This window comes from Lutra lutra, chromosome 8 (assembly GCF_902655055.1).
Source record: "Lutra lutra chromosome 8, mLutLut1.2, whole genome shotgun sequence".
In the NCBI taxonomy this organism is placed as follows: Eukaryota; Metazoa; Chordata; class Mammalia; order Carnivora; family Mustelidae; genus Lutra; species Lutra lutra.
In genome coordinates, this window is record NC_062285.1 from 19,061,513 (window position 1) to 19,076,076 (window position 14,564).

Sequence of the window (14,564 nt, forward strand, 5' to 3'; positions counted from 1 at the left end):
AGTTCTGCCTCTCACTGGCTGAGGGAAGTTGGACAATCTTTCCATCTGCAGCAGCCTCATCTGTAAAATGGGAATGACTGCGATACCTCCATCTTAGGCTTGTTGTCAGGGTTAAGATCCTGTCCGGCTCATAGAAACGTGCTGTCACTTCACAAGAATACTTTAACTGCCGATATTCAGAATAGCTTTCCACTCCTGCATTTTTGCAGGAATTTACGCCCAGATTAAAGCAGGAATAGTCACACTGGCCTTTAGATACCAGTCTGCAAGTCATTCCTTTATGATCTTATTTGAGAGTTCTTAGCAGAAAATTTTGGTATTTGAGCTTTTCTTTTGATATTTCAAATTCAGTTACCAGAAATCCTACCCTTTGCTCCTATCTCGGTTTTTAGGGAGGTCTTAAAAAAAAAAAAAAAAGAAAAAGAAAAAGAAAATCCAAATCCTTTAGCAACTGAATGATCAGACACCTAAGCAGGTTGTAATTTGCAAGTTACATTGTATCTATCATCTTTATTTTTTCCACGACATTTTTGCATTTTGAGTGTAAAAACTCATCAGAAGAAAGGAAAAGTGGGCAGATGAATATATAGGACTTCTGGAATGAACTTGATATGTTCCATTTGTATTTTCAGGTATATGAACTAGAGACAAGGGCGGAAATTATGGCTTATTATTTTCATTGGCAACTCTGAAGATCACATACATATTCTCTTGCTCCAAACCTAATGTCAGATTGGGAATACAGGAGCACTCAAAGGCAAAGAAACACCCAGAAGGGAAGTGACTTGGCAATGGCAATGAGCAGAGGACCTGGGGGCAGGGGCAGGAAGGAGAGAGCGGATGGTACCAGGAGCATTGTACGAGGGAGGGAGAAGTGAGGAGGCACTTGAGGTTTGTGGGGATAAGACCTGCCTGACGAAGAGCTGAGAATGAGAAACCAAGGGGCAGAATTTTCCCAATTTACCGGGAAATTATGCTCTGTGGGATTGAACCCAGAAAAGGTAGCAGAAACACAAAACACTTCCTGCTAACTTGTACAATAGATTTGTCCCCTCAGTTGCCCCCCTCTAGTTTCCTTGTTTAAACTTAGAAGGCACATAACATTATGGTCAAGTAATTAAGAGAAAAATCAGTAAAAAAATTAAAGTGAAATCTCATCTTCCAAGATAATGAGATTGGTGTATTTACAAGTATCTTAAATGTTAGTGGAGTAACTGTTGAAGCCATCATCTTAATTCTTCCAAGAGCAGTTAATTTGTTAATATATTCACATATCATCTTAATTTATTACTGGAAATTTATCTATGTGCTGAATGGAATTCTTTTAGTTTTATAACATCAAGGAAACTTTTGTATTTATAATAACTAGTGTTTGTTCTAAAATTGCATGTGATGTATTGATAAGAATGGGTTTGAAACATAAAAAGTACATTGTAGATTGCCATTAAAATTTAATTATAAATATTGTCCTCAAATTGAATGGGAATGTTAATTGGTTTGGAGAATCTCCCATTTCCCTTCCTGGCAAGCACTCTCCCAACCAACCTCTTTACACCCAAATATTGGCTTCAAGGTCGTGTACTTGAGTTGCCAATTGAAATTGTATTTCTCTCTCTCCTTTATTCTCAGTTCTTTTTCTTTATTATTCTTAATACAATTTATATTAGTCATATTTATATATGTGTTTATTTTTTTTAAAAGTTTTATTTATCCATTTGAGGGAGAGAGAGCACGAATGTGGGAGAGGGGCAGTGCAAGAGGGAGAAGCAGATGGGAGCCTGATGTGGGCCTTGATCCCAGGACCCCAGGATCATGACCCCAAAGGCAGACACTTAACCGACTGAGCCACCCAGGTGACCCTATATGTGTACGTTTTAAATATCTCCTTTATTACCACACAGCAGGCTTCCTGGGGACACGGCTGACATGTGTTTAATTCATCATTATAGAATGGCACAGACTGGACCTCTGTAAATATACATAGACCAATTAATTAAACACATTTCTCTAGCTCATTCACGGTGCAAAATCAGTAAGGTGTTATTTTGTTGTGGAAATAAGGACAGTGATACGATTTTGTGTAAAATCCAGACTTGGAAATACTATTAATTTTATGGCAACTAATACCTAAAAATCTAGTTGTTATATTTGTTGTTTGTTAAAAACCTGTTATTTGTTTATTTTTCATTTTTGCCGATAATTAAGGTATATTATCGAAGTTTCCATTTTCTTCCTAACAGTTGTTTTCTCTGGCTGTGATGAAAAGATGTCCTTTGGGGTCTGCTTTTTTCTGCCTTTTCTGACTCTGAATCTGATCCATAGGTGGTGCTGCAAAGCCTAGTGCCCCTTGTGGCGAAGCTTTGAACTACAGGGTTTAGAAGTCAGGCTTTAGATCATTGGAACACTGCGTTGTCCAGAAACAGTTAAGAGGGATGAATTTAAGTGATATGATTGTAGTTTAACTCTTCCATTGTTTTCTCCAAATGTGGGCTTCTGAAAGCCTTGCTAAATCTGTTAAAATTCCTTAAAAACTTTTAGGATTAGGATCCTCTATACCTTTCTTATTTTATTTTATTTTTTTTTTGCAGATTGTATTTATTTATTTGACAGAGAAAGACATAGCCAGAGAGGGAACACAAGCAGGGGGAGTGGGAGAGGGAGAAGCAGGCTTTCCGCAGAGCAGGGAGCCTGATGCGGGGCTCAATCCCAGGGCCCTGGGATCATGACCTGAGCCGAAGGTATTCGCTTAACGACTGAGCCACCCAGGTGCCCCTACCTTTCTTATAATTAAAAAAAAAAGTTGGTAACCATCAAGATCATTAGATTTGATGATATTTATAATGTAAATGAAATCAATCACGAGTGTAAGTAAACTTATTTCCAAAGCGATCGACTTAAGCATAAGGGGTAACATTTATCTTAAAACCATAGCAAAATCACCCAACCCAACACCTATTTCTCCCTTTCTCAAATGGTCTTGAGAAACCAGTTGGTCAAGGGAAAGCATTGCTTCTGGAGATGTGAGCGTGGGTAAAGAGATAGACACTCAGATGTGTGAAGTGTGGGTTGAAAATAGGATGTTGGGTCTGTATGTATAGTGAGTGAATGAACCAGTCAGAGGTGAGCGAGGGACCTGTTGAAACCATTTGGTTCTTCTCTCACCTCATTTAATACTCAAACCTTACAGCAAGAGGTAAGAAACAGTTGGGTCAGAGTCTGCCAAGTGTGTTTTTTATGTAATGCAGTTATTTTACTCTGTGGTTAATTAATGGGAAACACTTGCATTTTTGTTCCTTAGGCATCTTCGATTTAGATCACACAGAGTACTCAAGCGTAGAGAGAGAGAAATTTCACAGCACGTTGCTTCTGACTACGTTTGTTACAAGGATAGAAGTGGCAGATATATTTTAAATAACTAATATGATATTATAGAAATAACCTGGAAAGACTAGACAGAATTTTAAAATTCAAGTTTTAGGGTATTGAGCTCAATGCATAATAGTGGTAGAAATCTTCAAAAATAAAGTTCCCCAGAAAGGAGTCATGTGCTGTTTAAACCAGTAAGTCTGAGGGAGACAATTTGGTATTGAGACAGTTTATAATCCATTTCTATATTTGAATCATGAATTAAGGGTGTGAATGAGAAAAAAGGGTGTGAATGGATTTCAAACCTCCGGGCAGACATAACCATGATTTTACATGAAATATAATCACAAATTTTGGGATCATTTGCATTACTCTGTGCTTAATTAGTGATGTCATGAGAGTACTTTTTTTATAATTTGTTATAATTTAAAAATATCAGACTTCTATTAAATACTTTCAGGAGAATATTGCGTTGGAATGGCATTGAGTTCTGAATAGCTTATTTTATGTACCCAATTATTCCTAAGAAGTGTAATTTATGCCCCCAGTCCACCCTCATTAGGACCTAAGCTGACCAATGCTTGCTACATGTGAGGCATACCAAATTCCCATGCATATTTTGGAAGAATGTGAATTTGGGATTTTTTATTATTCTTCTCCAAAGCATCAATTCTGTGATCTCTAGTATTCAGTAATGCCTTCTTGATCATTTCTGATGATATCACCTAAATGTGAGTTTGTTATCCTCAGGAACAATAAAACCAGTGCCCACTCTAGAGGTTAATACAGACACTGCCTCAGGAAACACCAACTGAACAGATAGAATGCTAATAGTTTTTGAAAGTAGAATCATATATTTAGATGATCCTTCAAAACGGGTATTTCCCCATTTTAGAAAGAATGATATTGAGGTTTTGAAGTGGAAATTAAAACTTAAGAATGATTATTATAGATAAAAATATGGGGAAGGAATGAAAAAAACTAAAGTTCTCATCAAAATCTATCATAAGGCTATGTCAAAATTTGAAGACCTCATAGAGTTACCTGACCCTACTTTTCAGTGAAAGAATTACCTCTCAATATTACCCTCCTTGTGTTTGTTCAGATGAAACCATTACTGAAGCAGGGATTACACACTAGACACTGTGCTTGGGGCTGGGTTTTCAAGGGTGAACTCCCGGGACAGATGCAGCTACTGCCCTCACTGAGCTTACAGCCCAACGGGGAAGACCCACGGCTCAGAGAGCTTTGCAGCAGATAATGGTAGCAATGCGTGACTGGGGCAAGCGTGGGATGTTTCAAAGATCTGTCAATGGTACATATTCTACTTTGGGAGGCCAGAGAAGGCTTTCAGGAAAACATTTCTCATGTTCATCGGAATAATTTCTGCACATTCTACAGGTGGCAGCTGAAATGTAACTTCTTTACATTATAATCAGCAGAAATGTCGGCTAAAACTTCTGCCTAACAATACTAACTTTACCTTCTGCAGTAGAACAAATGCCGATTTTAAATTCAAGTATTTGAACACCGTTATCAGCTGATCTCAGTCTCTTCAATAGAGCCCAGTAACTGATATAGAGTATGCATTACATAAATATTTCTTGAATGAATGAATGCATGAATGAATGAATGAATGAATGGAGAAAAGTCTAGCTGGAACTATAAAGTGCAATGTAGATTCAATAGAATATTTTATTTTGTAATTTTTAAAAAAATATTTATTTATCTGACAGAGAGATCACAAGCAGGCAGAGAGAGAGGGGGAAGCAGTCTCCCTGCTGAGCAGAGAGCCCAATGCCAGCTTGATCCCAGGACCCTGAGACCATGACCTGAGCCCAAGGCAGAGGCTTAACCCACTGAGCCACCCAGGTGCCCCCAATAGAACATTTTAAAATCTATTGTTTTTCATTTCTTTTTACATTCTTTTTCTTCCTAATGGGATATAGTTCCAATCAATTTAACAGTGCCTGTGTGTGTGTGTGTGTGTGTGTGTGTGTGTGTGTGTGTACTTGGAGAATTAGAGGAGTATTAGAGTTCCAACACCTGTCTCAGAGTGTGACTCATTCCATGAGCCATAAGAGTCTTTGCCTATCACTTTCATCGTTAATTTATATTTCTTTAATAAATGTATAGTACGTGCCAAATCTATTCAAAGCATTATGCCAGGCACTAGGAATGAAGAAAGGAATAAAGATCTATTCCTTGCTGTCAAATGGGAGAGCAGACATACACAGATAACTAAAAATGTCCAAAATTAGAAAATAGCCCAATCTAGTCTTTCCAGGGAAAACTCATCTATAATAACAGGGTAGTATTACTACACATGTATCTTTTAAAACATCAGGTGAAAAAAGCGCAGGCTTCTGTTTATATTGAACTATTTAAATCTAATCAAAATCCAACAATGCCATGCTGGCTTGCATCAAGTTTTCCTTCAGTTATTCATGTTCTCTGAGCTCAGGCACTACGAGCATATAAGTATCTATTAGCTAAGTGGCAGAAACAGGTTATATCAGCTGTCGCACAGGGAACCACTCCTACTCTCTGCATGCCAGCACAGTTACACGAGGGGCAGCGGGCACACAGAGGGGGTAAAGCTTGGAAATTAATCCGACACGTTCTCACCTGCTGGGAAACCTGGCCAGTGTTCTTCCCAAGAGAAAGTACGTTTCTGAAAAGCAATCATCAGTCCAAAATGTGATGACTCCTTTTTCCTCTACTCATTACGTTGAGTGTGTGTTGAGGTCCTACCATGAGGTAGGAGGAGTCCTTCCTGAGGTTGGGAGTGTGAGCAAGATACCCTCTGTCAAGACTGGAGTCAGAAATCCTTCCAATAGCAAATCTGCTCAAGTCACAGACATGCATAAAAGGACTTCATACTGGCCTTTGGATGAAGACCAAGGTCCACGACAGCTGAAAGGCTCTGTAGGACCTGATCATTCCAGCTTTCCAGTCTCTCCTATAATCTCCCAACCTCTGCCACCCTTGTGTTCTGAAATTCCTTGACCATGCTGTGCCTCTCTCTGGCCTTCCACATGCTGTTCCCTCGGGCACACGCCATCAGGACGCCTCCTACTCAGCCCTTTCCTCCCTTCCGCTCACTAAGCACACACTCTTCAAGCTGTAACGTAAACACCTCATTTCCCCTGACTTGAAGAGCATCTGCAACAACACGGTCCATGGTCTTGTTGCCCTCTGTGGCTGCAGCCAGCTCACCCTTCCAGTGTCTGCTTAACCAGCGCCAGGCATGCCTGGACGTGATCAAGTTCATTTCTTTCTTTCTTTTTTTTTTTTTTTTAAAGATTTTATTTATTTATTTGACAGACAAAGATCACAAGTAGGCAGAGAGGCAGGCAAAGAGAGAGAGGAGGAAGCAGGCTCCCTGCTGAGCAGAGAGCCCGATGCGGGGCTCGATCCCAGGACCCTGAGACCATGACCTGAGCCGAAAGCAGAGGCTTTAACCCACTGAGCCACCCAGGCGCCCCCAAGTTCATTTCTTATTGCATGTCCCCGGGGCCTCGCTCACAGATGGGGACTTAGTGGGTACACGTGTGTAAACACACATATGCATACATACATGCATATTTATATATATGTGTGTGTGTCTAGTGGAATGTCTATATCTCTACATCTATATCTATCTATCTATCTATCTATCTAGTAGAAACCTTTTATCTTATTCAGAGCTGTAGTCAGATAAATGAAGAAGTTAGTTGAAGGAGGAATTATAAAGACCGGGCACGTACCTTAATATTTCAGTTTAATACAACACACATAGGTGTACATTTATTCACCAATCTTTTGATATAGTGAAAAGTCTTTTTCTTTGTAAATGAGGCTGTGGTTTGGAGTTTTGTGTTGTTTTTCTCGCAAACTGTAATCACAATGCATTGGTCTGTGATTTGCATTTTGAAAGACACTTCGCTCAAAGACACACTGCCAATCTACCTGAGTTGCAGAAACTTTTACATTATTTACACCCCACTCCTGACTTTTCTGGTTGTCTTGATTACCCTTAATTTGATAGCAGTTTATTTTTAGGGAATTGCTCTCATTAAGTCTTTCATGAAAATAACATAGTTTTCATAGGGTAACTTTCTTTCTACAGTAAATTTGTCAGTGTTTGCAGTATTAAGTGATGTGATTATGATAAATATAGCTAGCATAAACGGGGTTAGGGACAAACTCAGTTGACTTTTGGCAAATTTATATTCCTAGCTAACGGGAGCAGAAGTGCTGGGAGTATCTTTAAACCACTTTAAGCGAGTGTGATCGAGTCAGACTTGCTGTTGGAAAGATACTGACTCCAGTCTTGAGAGAGTCTATCTTGGTCACACTCCCAACCTCAGGAAGGAATTCATCCTACCTCATAGACTTCTGGAAAGCAATCATCAGTCCATACTGATGACTCCTTTTTTTGTTTACTCATTACACCAAGCCTGTGCTGAGCTCCTACCATGAGGTGGGATGACTCATTGCATTGTGGATTAATGATTGCTCTTCGGAAACGTACCTTCACTTGGGAGGAACAAATGCGGGGTTTCAGGGCAGGTAAGAATGTATCGGGTTAATTTCCAAGCTCCACCCCGTCCGTGTTGTGTGAAGACAGTAGGAAAGGCTGATACAACCTTTTTTTTTTTTTTTTGCCACTTAGCTAAGACCTAGCTAAGAAGCTTATGGTGGCCGAGGTTGGAGAATTTGATAACTGAAGGAAAACGTGATGCCAGCCAGGATTGCTTAGCTGGATCGGTTAGTGGGTTAAATAGCTCCCAGCTGCCGAGCTTGTTCGGGGCACCCGGGCCATCAGTTAGAATGTTTTGCTCAGTAAATGGAGAGTGTTAGCAAATCTGGCTGAGTTAGGAGTGCCATTCAAGTAGAAGTCAGTTAAGAGAGCCTTCTCTCATTGTCAAGTAAATATTCTTTAGGCACTAAAAACCTAGAGAGATGAAGCACAGATTAAAATAGGGTATAGAGTGTGCTGGCAGAGGGATGTGGAGAGTGCAAAGGGAGTGGAATTGTGTATTTAGGGGAGGACCAGATCCGGAAAACCTTGGCTTTGGTGCCAGCTACTGTGGAAAGTCGTGAATGAGACCTCAGTTTGTTTCATTGGTGATCCTGTTCCTGATTCCAAGACATAAAATATTGTATTTTTTACAAAAATCAGAATTTTTTTTCTTGTTTTATAGAGTCCTTCCCAAACTAATTAGAATAAAGGAGGCTTTGCTTGGGTTTGTAAGGCAATGTGAAGACAGAAAGCTATTATTAGCAATTCGAACTGCAACAGAAAATATTTCCTGTAAGCCATGTTGGAATCTTTTCCAAATGTATTCCCCCCAAGATTTTCACTAGCTGCCTCCCTCCCACAGGCATCACACGCGTATCCTTGAGGAAGATATCACCCAATATACTTTCGATTAAAATAGATAATGTGAAGCGTTCCCAAATTGCTTCTTAATAAAAATTACTTCCAGGCCTGCGTGTAAGACGTATGAATAAAGGTGCATTGTGTGAGAATGCTGTAAGAACACAAAATATGATGAGAATTCTAATATTGTAAAAATATTACAAGATAATAAAACATTTCTGCTGTTGTGGTCTGTGCATTTCTTCCTGGAGACAGGCATCCAAGGGGTTGTGAGATTCAAGTAACTAGTTTTTTGGTTTTTGTTTTTGGTAAAGAATTTATATCTACGTTTCAGATAGTTATCACAGCCTACATTCACATATTTCTCTATCCTTAGAAAATTATATCGTCCTATAGGATAAGTGGATAATCCTTTCTTGGATTGCCCTAAGATTACTTTAAAAAGGAGAAAAAATAATTCAGGGTGCATATTACAGATAGTTTGCTGCTGAATGCAACTGTGGAGAGCTGAAGCAGAGGAATAAAAATTCACATTAAATAGACCCAGGACATTTCAGAAAATGTAATCCCTAAAAATGAATTTTTGAACAAATGGGAAATGATGAGAAAAAAAAAAATGTAGTCCAAACCATGTCCTGTATTTGGAATAATTCCCTCAGGAAAATTCATATTCAAATTCTGGGGCTCAGATTCCATTTTCTAAATGGGATAGACTTTCATTCATTCATTTGGTCTCAATTTCTAATTGATCATAGATTACAAGAGTACAGAAATGGAAACTGACATTTAAAAATCCTGAGATTTTAGTGTACAATTCTTGTTAATAGGATTTGAGTTCATGCCTAATTGCATTTATGATCAATGTTCAAGTAGAGGTTGTTTTCGCATAAAAATTTTTTTTATGCCTAATTAAGCTTTACCAGGGGAAGAACATACCAGGAATTTAAACTTTGCTACCATTCGTTTTTAAGGTAGCTTTTATCTGATCTAATTAAAAGTCAACTCTGTCATTCTGAAACCTTAAAGATAAATGTGCTATTTAATTTATCCTGTTTTTTTTTCTTTTATGGCAGATTAAATACAAGGAAAAATTTGATAATGAAATGAAGGATAAGAAACATCATTACAATCCTCTGGAAAATGCTTCTTTTAGGCAAAGTCAACTTGCCGCCACACTGGTGAGCGATGTAAGTTACTTTGTGATTTGGAAATTATGATTCATAGAAAATTATTTTCAGTATCTTTTGACTCTTGCATTTTCAGAACCCAAGTGTATTGTAGTTACTTATACTTAAGATCATGTAGTTTCTAAGTAATTTTAGTTGAAAACACTGAAGCATATTTTCCTGAAGCTTTTTTGAGAAAAATGTATTATTGTAAGTTACTATTAATGGTTACTGATTGCTATTTAGTTAATAAGTAGGAATAGTATTGCTAATAAAAACTATTATATGGTATCAAGCGTAGAAATAGATTACAGAGTTTGGCAAAAAAAAAAAGTAGTGTGTAGTATCTTAAATTAGTGGTTGTGAAAATAGTTAACTCATGTAATTATGCCCAGGAAATTGGGCTTCTGTAAAGTACAACCTAGTGTACGGTAGTTTATAATAAAGAGATATTTAGAAATTGCCCTTTGTAAGGGCTTATGGGTTCTTTCCCATCCCTTATGTAAATGCTCGGAAATACTTCTTCACAGATTTGATTTCATTCTGTTTTTTTTAAAAATAATTAAGTTTCAGTTTACAAGAAAAGATGCCTTAAATTTTTTATTAGAATTAGGCAGAGTGTGAAAATGGAAACGGGGACAATAGACCCTTTTGCTATAGTTGAAGGACATATGGAGTCCCTTTACACATATTAAGATGAAGAATTGTTGAACTGTTGCTTTGTTAGATCACTTAAACCTTTCAAACTCCTGCCAGGTCGTTGGGACTCAGCATCTCTTACTTTCACTAATGTTTAGTATGTGTTATTTGTGTGCCTTAACTCACTTGTGTTTGTTACCAGCAATTAAAATGGGTCTTTTGGGATCACTGGGAATATCAAAACGGCTTCCTTTTCTTTTGTTTTTATCCTGTGTGTGTGTAAAAGTGTAAAGCAAATAGAGTTGGAATACACTTAAAGGAACCCAGAGCATGGAGCCTGGAAGCAGGAGGTTTAGAATCAGACAGCTAGGATTTGAACCCTGTTCTATCTCCTCTAATACTATCCCTTCATCTTTCTGTGCCTCAGTTTACTTATCTGTAAAATGGAGATGCTTAAAATACCTCTCCACTAGGGTTGCTGTGGAGGTTAAATACGTACTACGTGTAAAGTGGTTAGAAAAGTGTTGGCACACAATAAGTGGTCAAATATTTTGTATTAATATTTTAATATTATGAGTACTAATATTATTATATTTTCAAAACAGCTGGTAAGAAAAAGAAGTTGGCAATAGGATGAAAAACACTGAAAGCCCTGAAATTGCTCCAAAATGTAATTAAAATACGGTAGTAATTTCTAAAGAATATAGTAGCTGGTATTTTTGTTTCGAAGACAGAGTGCCTATTAAAATTACTTGATTCTGTGAATATCACTCTTTTAAAATATGTAAACAATGAAAGCAATTATCAAAATATGTGCAAGTCCCCAGAAGTTAACTTTTTTACTCATTCAGTAGTAAACGAGCACCACCTAGTGGCTATGTGTATATTTGCCTGTTAATTTCCCACTACCTGGTACTTTATGATGTATTAAAAATTAATGATGGCCATAAGGGCAAAAGCACATTTTTCTTCTCTTAGATGGTATTTTGTTCCATGTTATTTTCATAGGTGAAGTACAAGAAAGACATTCAAAGTATGCACGAGCCAGTCTCAGATCTCCCAAACCTGTTTCTAGAGCATGCTTTGAAAACCAGCAAAATGCTCAGCGGAGTAAGTCTGTTCGATGGCTACTCAAAGTGCCCTGTGTCTCCACAGAGCCAGGCTGCCTGCAGATGCCTCATGAGCACACCTGCTTCCTCCCAGAGCTCCATGCCTCCCTGAATAACTAACTTATTGGGAAAGTAGTGGCTTGCTTTCTTAAACTCCACCAAAGCTGCGCTCTACAAAGGGGCTTCTCGCTGGCTCTTTAATATCTCTTCAATGCAAACTCTCTCGTTGAAACAACTATGCTTCAAAGCCCATGGACAAGTGTTCTTTCTGTCTTCTTCCCAGTTAGATGGAAGCCACTTGGCAGTCAGGCTTAAATCAAGGATCTCTTCTTTTATGCACTCTGCTCTTTTCTGAAGCAGAGTGTCTGGGATTAGGTCCCAGTAACACACAAAATTGTCTAATTTGTATTTTCCCTGAAAATAAATCCTACATCACATGACACTCTACTTTGAGTCTTGTGAGGGTTTCCACAGTTTCTTCAGAGCGATTAGGGGGAGCGAGTGGTTTTTTCATGTCCTAAAGAAAATGTTTGTGTATGCTGCCAAGTGACATTCCATCAGAACTCACCTCCAGGATGCTGTTTCAAACATTCAATGTGTTGACACATTCAATGTGGATCCTGACTTCATGGGTTCTCAAAAGTGATGACCCCGGCTCACCTGTGCCCCCCTGCTGACATCTCAGAATGGCTCATGGTGACGATGAACTATAATTTGACCTCACGTTTTTTCTGCATCTGTTTTCATAATGACTCACTTACATGCTCACCCACTTGCTCAGAATTATCCAGATGTGTTGAATATCTGCTTTGGGCCAGGTACAATCAGATGGAAAATTCTGTTGGGCAAGGAATGTGAAAATAATTATCTTCAGGAGATATGCTCACAGTCCTGGATTAAAAAAAAAAAATCTGTAATCCAGACCTGGTTCCTGAACTGTTGAATAATGAGATACAGCTTCAATTCAGGTTTTAAAATGTCTGCCTTTGGCTTTGATGTGTTGAAACTTCTGTTCATTATTTGATAATCTTCCTTTCTCAACTGATGTCATCCTTCTTGAAGTGGATTACGTGTGTAAATAATTCATATTCGCAGAGATTTTAAAATTAATTAACTGACTTTTATCATTGGTCTTGGGAGGAAAAGCAGTCTGTCATTCTCCCTGTCTGTTGGGTGGGCTAGGAGGCATAGAGGATTATCAGGCACGGAATTAGACTCTGGTCCAGCACACTTTGTTCGTACTTCTTGCCATTGCAAGCCTCCTCTCCCCACCTCTGCACACATTCCTCCACTCCTCAAGTGGTCCTTTCAGATTCTCGTTTTCCTCTAGGACCCATAGGGATGTTTCTAAAAGTTGATACATTTCTATTCTCAGAGCCTGTTTTCTTCATGTTTAGTCTCTGCCATCCCATTTTGATCATTGAGTGGCATCTGCCCTTGACTCTTCTCCATCCGTGCTTGAGTTAAATTTCCTGAGGACATGAGGATTTGTGCACAAATAAGACAAGAAAAATATCGTGGTGGTCACTTAAAAATTTGGTAGTTGGAAGAATACATGCACTCCTAGGGAATATTTTCTTCAAGAATACTGACCTTTCGGGGCGCCTGGGTGGCTCAGTGGGTTAAGCCGCTGCCTTCGGCTCAGGTCATGATCTCAGGGTCCTGGGATCGAGCCCTGCATCGGGCACTCTGCTCAGCAGGGAGCCTGCTTCCTCCTCTCTCTCTGCCTGCCTCTGCCTGCTTGTGATCTCTCTCTGTCAAATAAATAAATAAAATCTTTAAAAAAAAAAAAGAATACTGACCTTTCTTTTATAATAATGGTAAAAAAATCATGACTTAATACAAATTGTTTCTATCACAGATAGCAGAGAAACTCAGCAAAGACATATATTACATTTATTGTATATACCATTTTAAAAGTTTAAGTCTTGGTTCAGATGGTGCTTTTGTCTCGGTTATAGATATTTTTCCTTCACAGAAAAATTGTGACTGAATAATTACTTCACGGAAGAGAAAGTTTAAGACTCAAATATGTTACCCTGAATTATCTATTTATTAAAGTTGTATGATAATACATTGGCTGAAATTTATTGTACATTAGAATTGCCCTCTTTTAAATTTTAATGTAGAGAGAATTGGAATTTTGCTGATTTATAAAGGCAACTTAATTTTAGCCAAAGATTGAATAAGAAAGTGCTTAATAAACAGACATTCTGCCAAAATTAGTTGTCAGTTGGTTATAAATGACTGTTTTTTAAAGACCTCTAGATGTCTTTGGTATAAATCACCATTTTTTTAAACACATAGTGTAAGAGTAAAATTCATCCTTATGAGTTTGAACAGCTGTACTAATTAAAGTTTTGAAGGACATTTTGCCCTGGAAAATAGAGCTTTCGATTTCTTTCATAACTTTGCATTAACGTGAAATATGTATTGCATGTTACTCTGTGTCATTCCCACTAGGAGGCAACAGAGACTATTACATAAGGAACAGCAAGTCTTGAAAATTCTTTTGCAGATCTTCCTTCAAACAGGTTCTGGTTTTTTTTTTTTTTTGTTTTTTAAAGAGCAGTTTCTGAAATTCTCTGCCACTAAAATAGATCACTGGGGACAGTATTTATTGAACTTTCCTTAGTCTATTCCATTATTGCAGGCATAATATCCTGGGCTTTACTAGTTCTGATTTTAACTTGATATGAGTATATTCTAGAGTGTTATGTTTGATTCATAATTATTTTATTTACATATTATAAACTAACTTTTAAGTAAATTATAAAGTCCCTAAGTATACTGTTATTCTTTGAGGTTATTTAATTAGCAGAGGAGCCGAAATTTAGAATCTGTTCTCTTCTTGACAGATGTACTATGGGAACATTTTCATGAGCTTCCTGGGGTGTTTTACTCCCTCACTTTATT

At 38.0% G+C, this 14,564-nt stretch overlaps 1 protein-coding gene across 6 annotated transcripts in view; it reads left to right on the forward strand.

The window, feature by feature from the left end:
• Positions 1–14,564, forward strand: part of NEBL (nebulette) — a 373,419-nt gene that overhangs the window by 288,331 nt on the left and 70,524 nt on the right. For 4 of the 6 annotated variants that reach the window (XM_047739978.1, XM_047739977.1, XM_047739976.1 and 1 more), the window contains exons 8-9: positions 9,808–9,921; positions 11,548–11,649. The exons of the other annotated variants lie outside the window; for them this stretch is intronic. In XM_047739978.1, the coding sequence (XP_047595934.1) occupies positions 9,808–9,921; positions 11,548–11,649 (216 nt within the window). The remainder of the gene's footprint in view (positions 1–9,807; positions 9,922–11,547; positions 11,650–14,564) is intronic. 6 annotated transcript variants of the gene reach the window in all.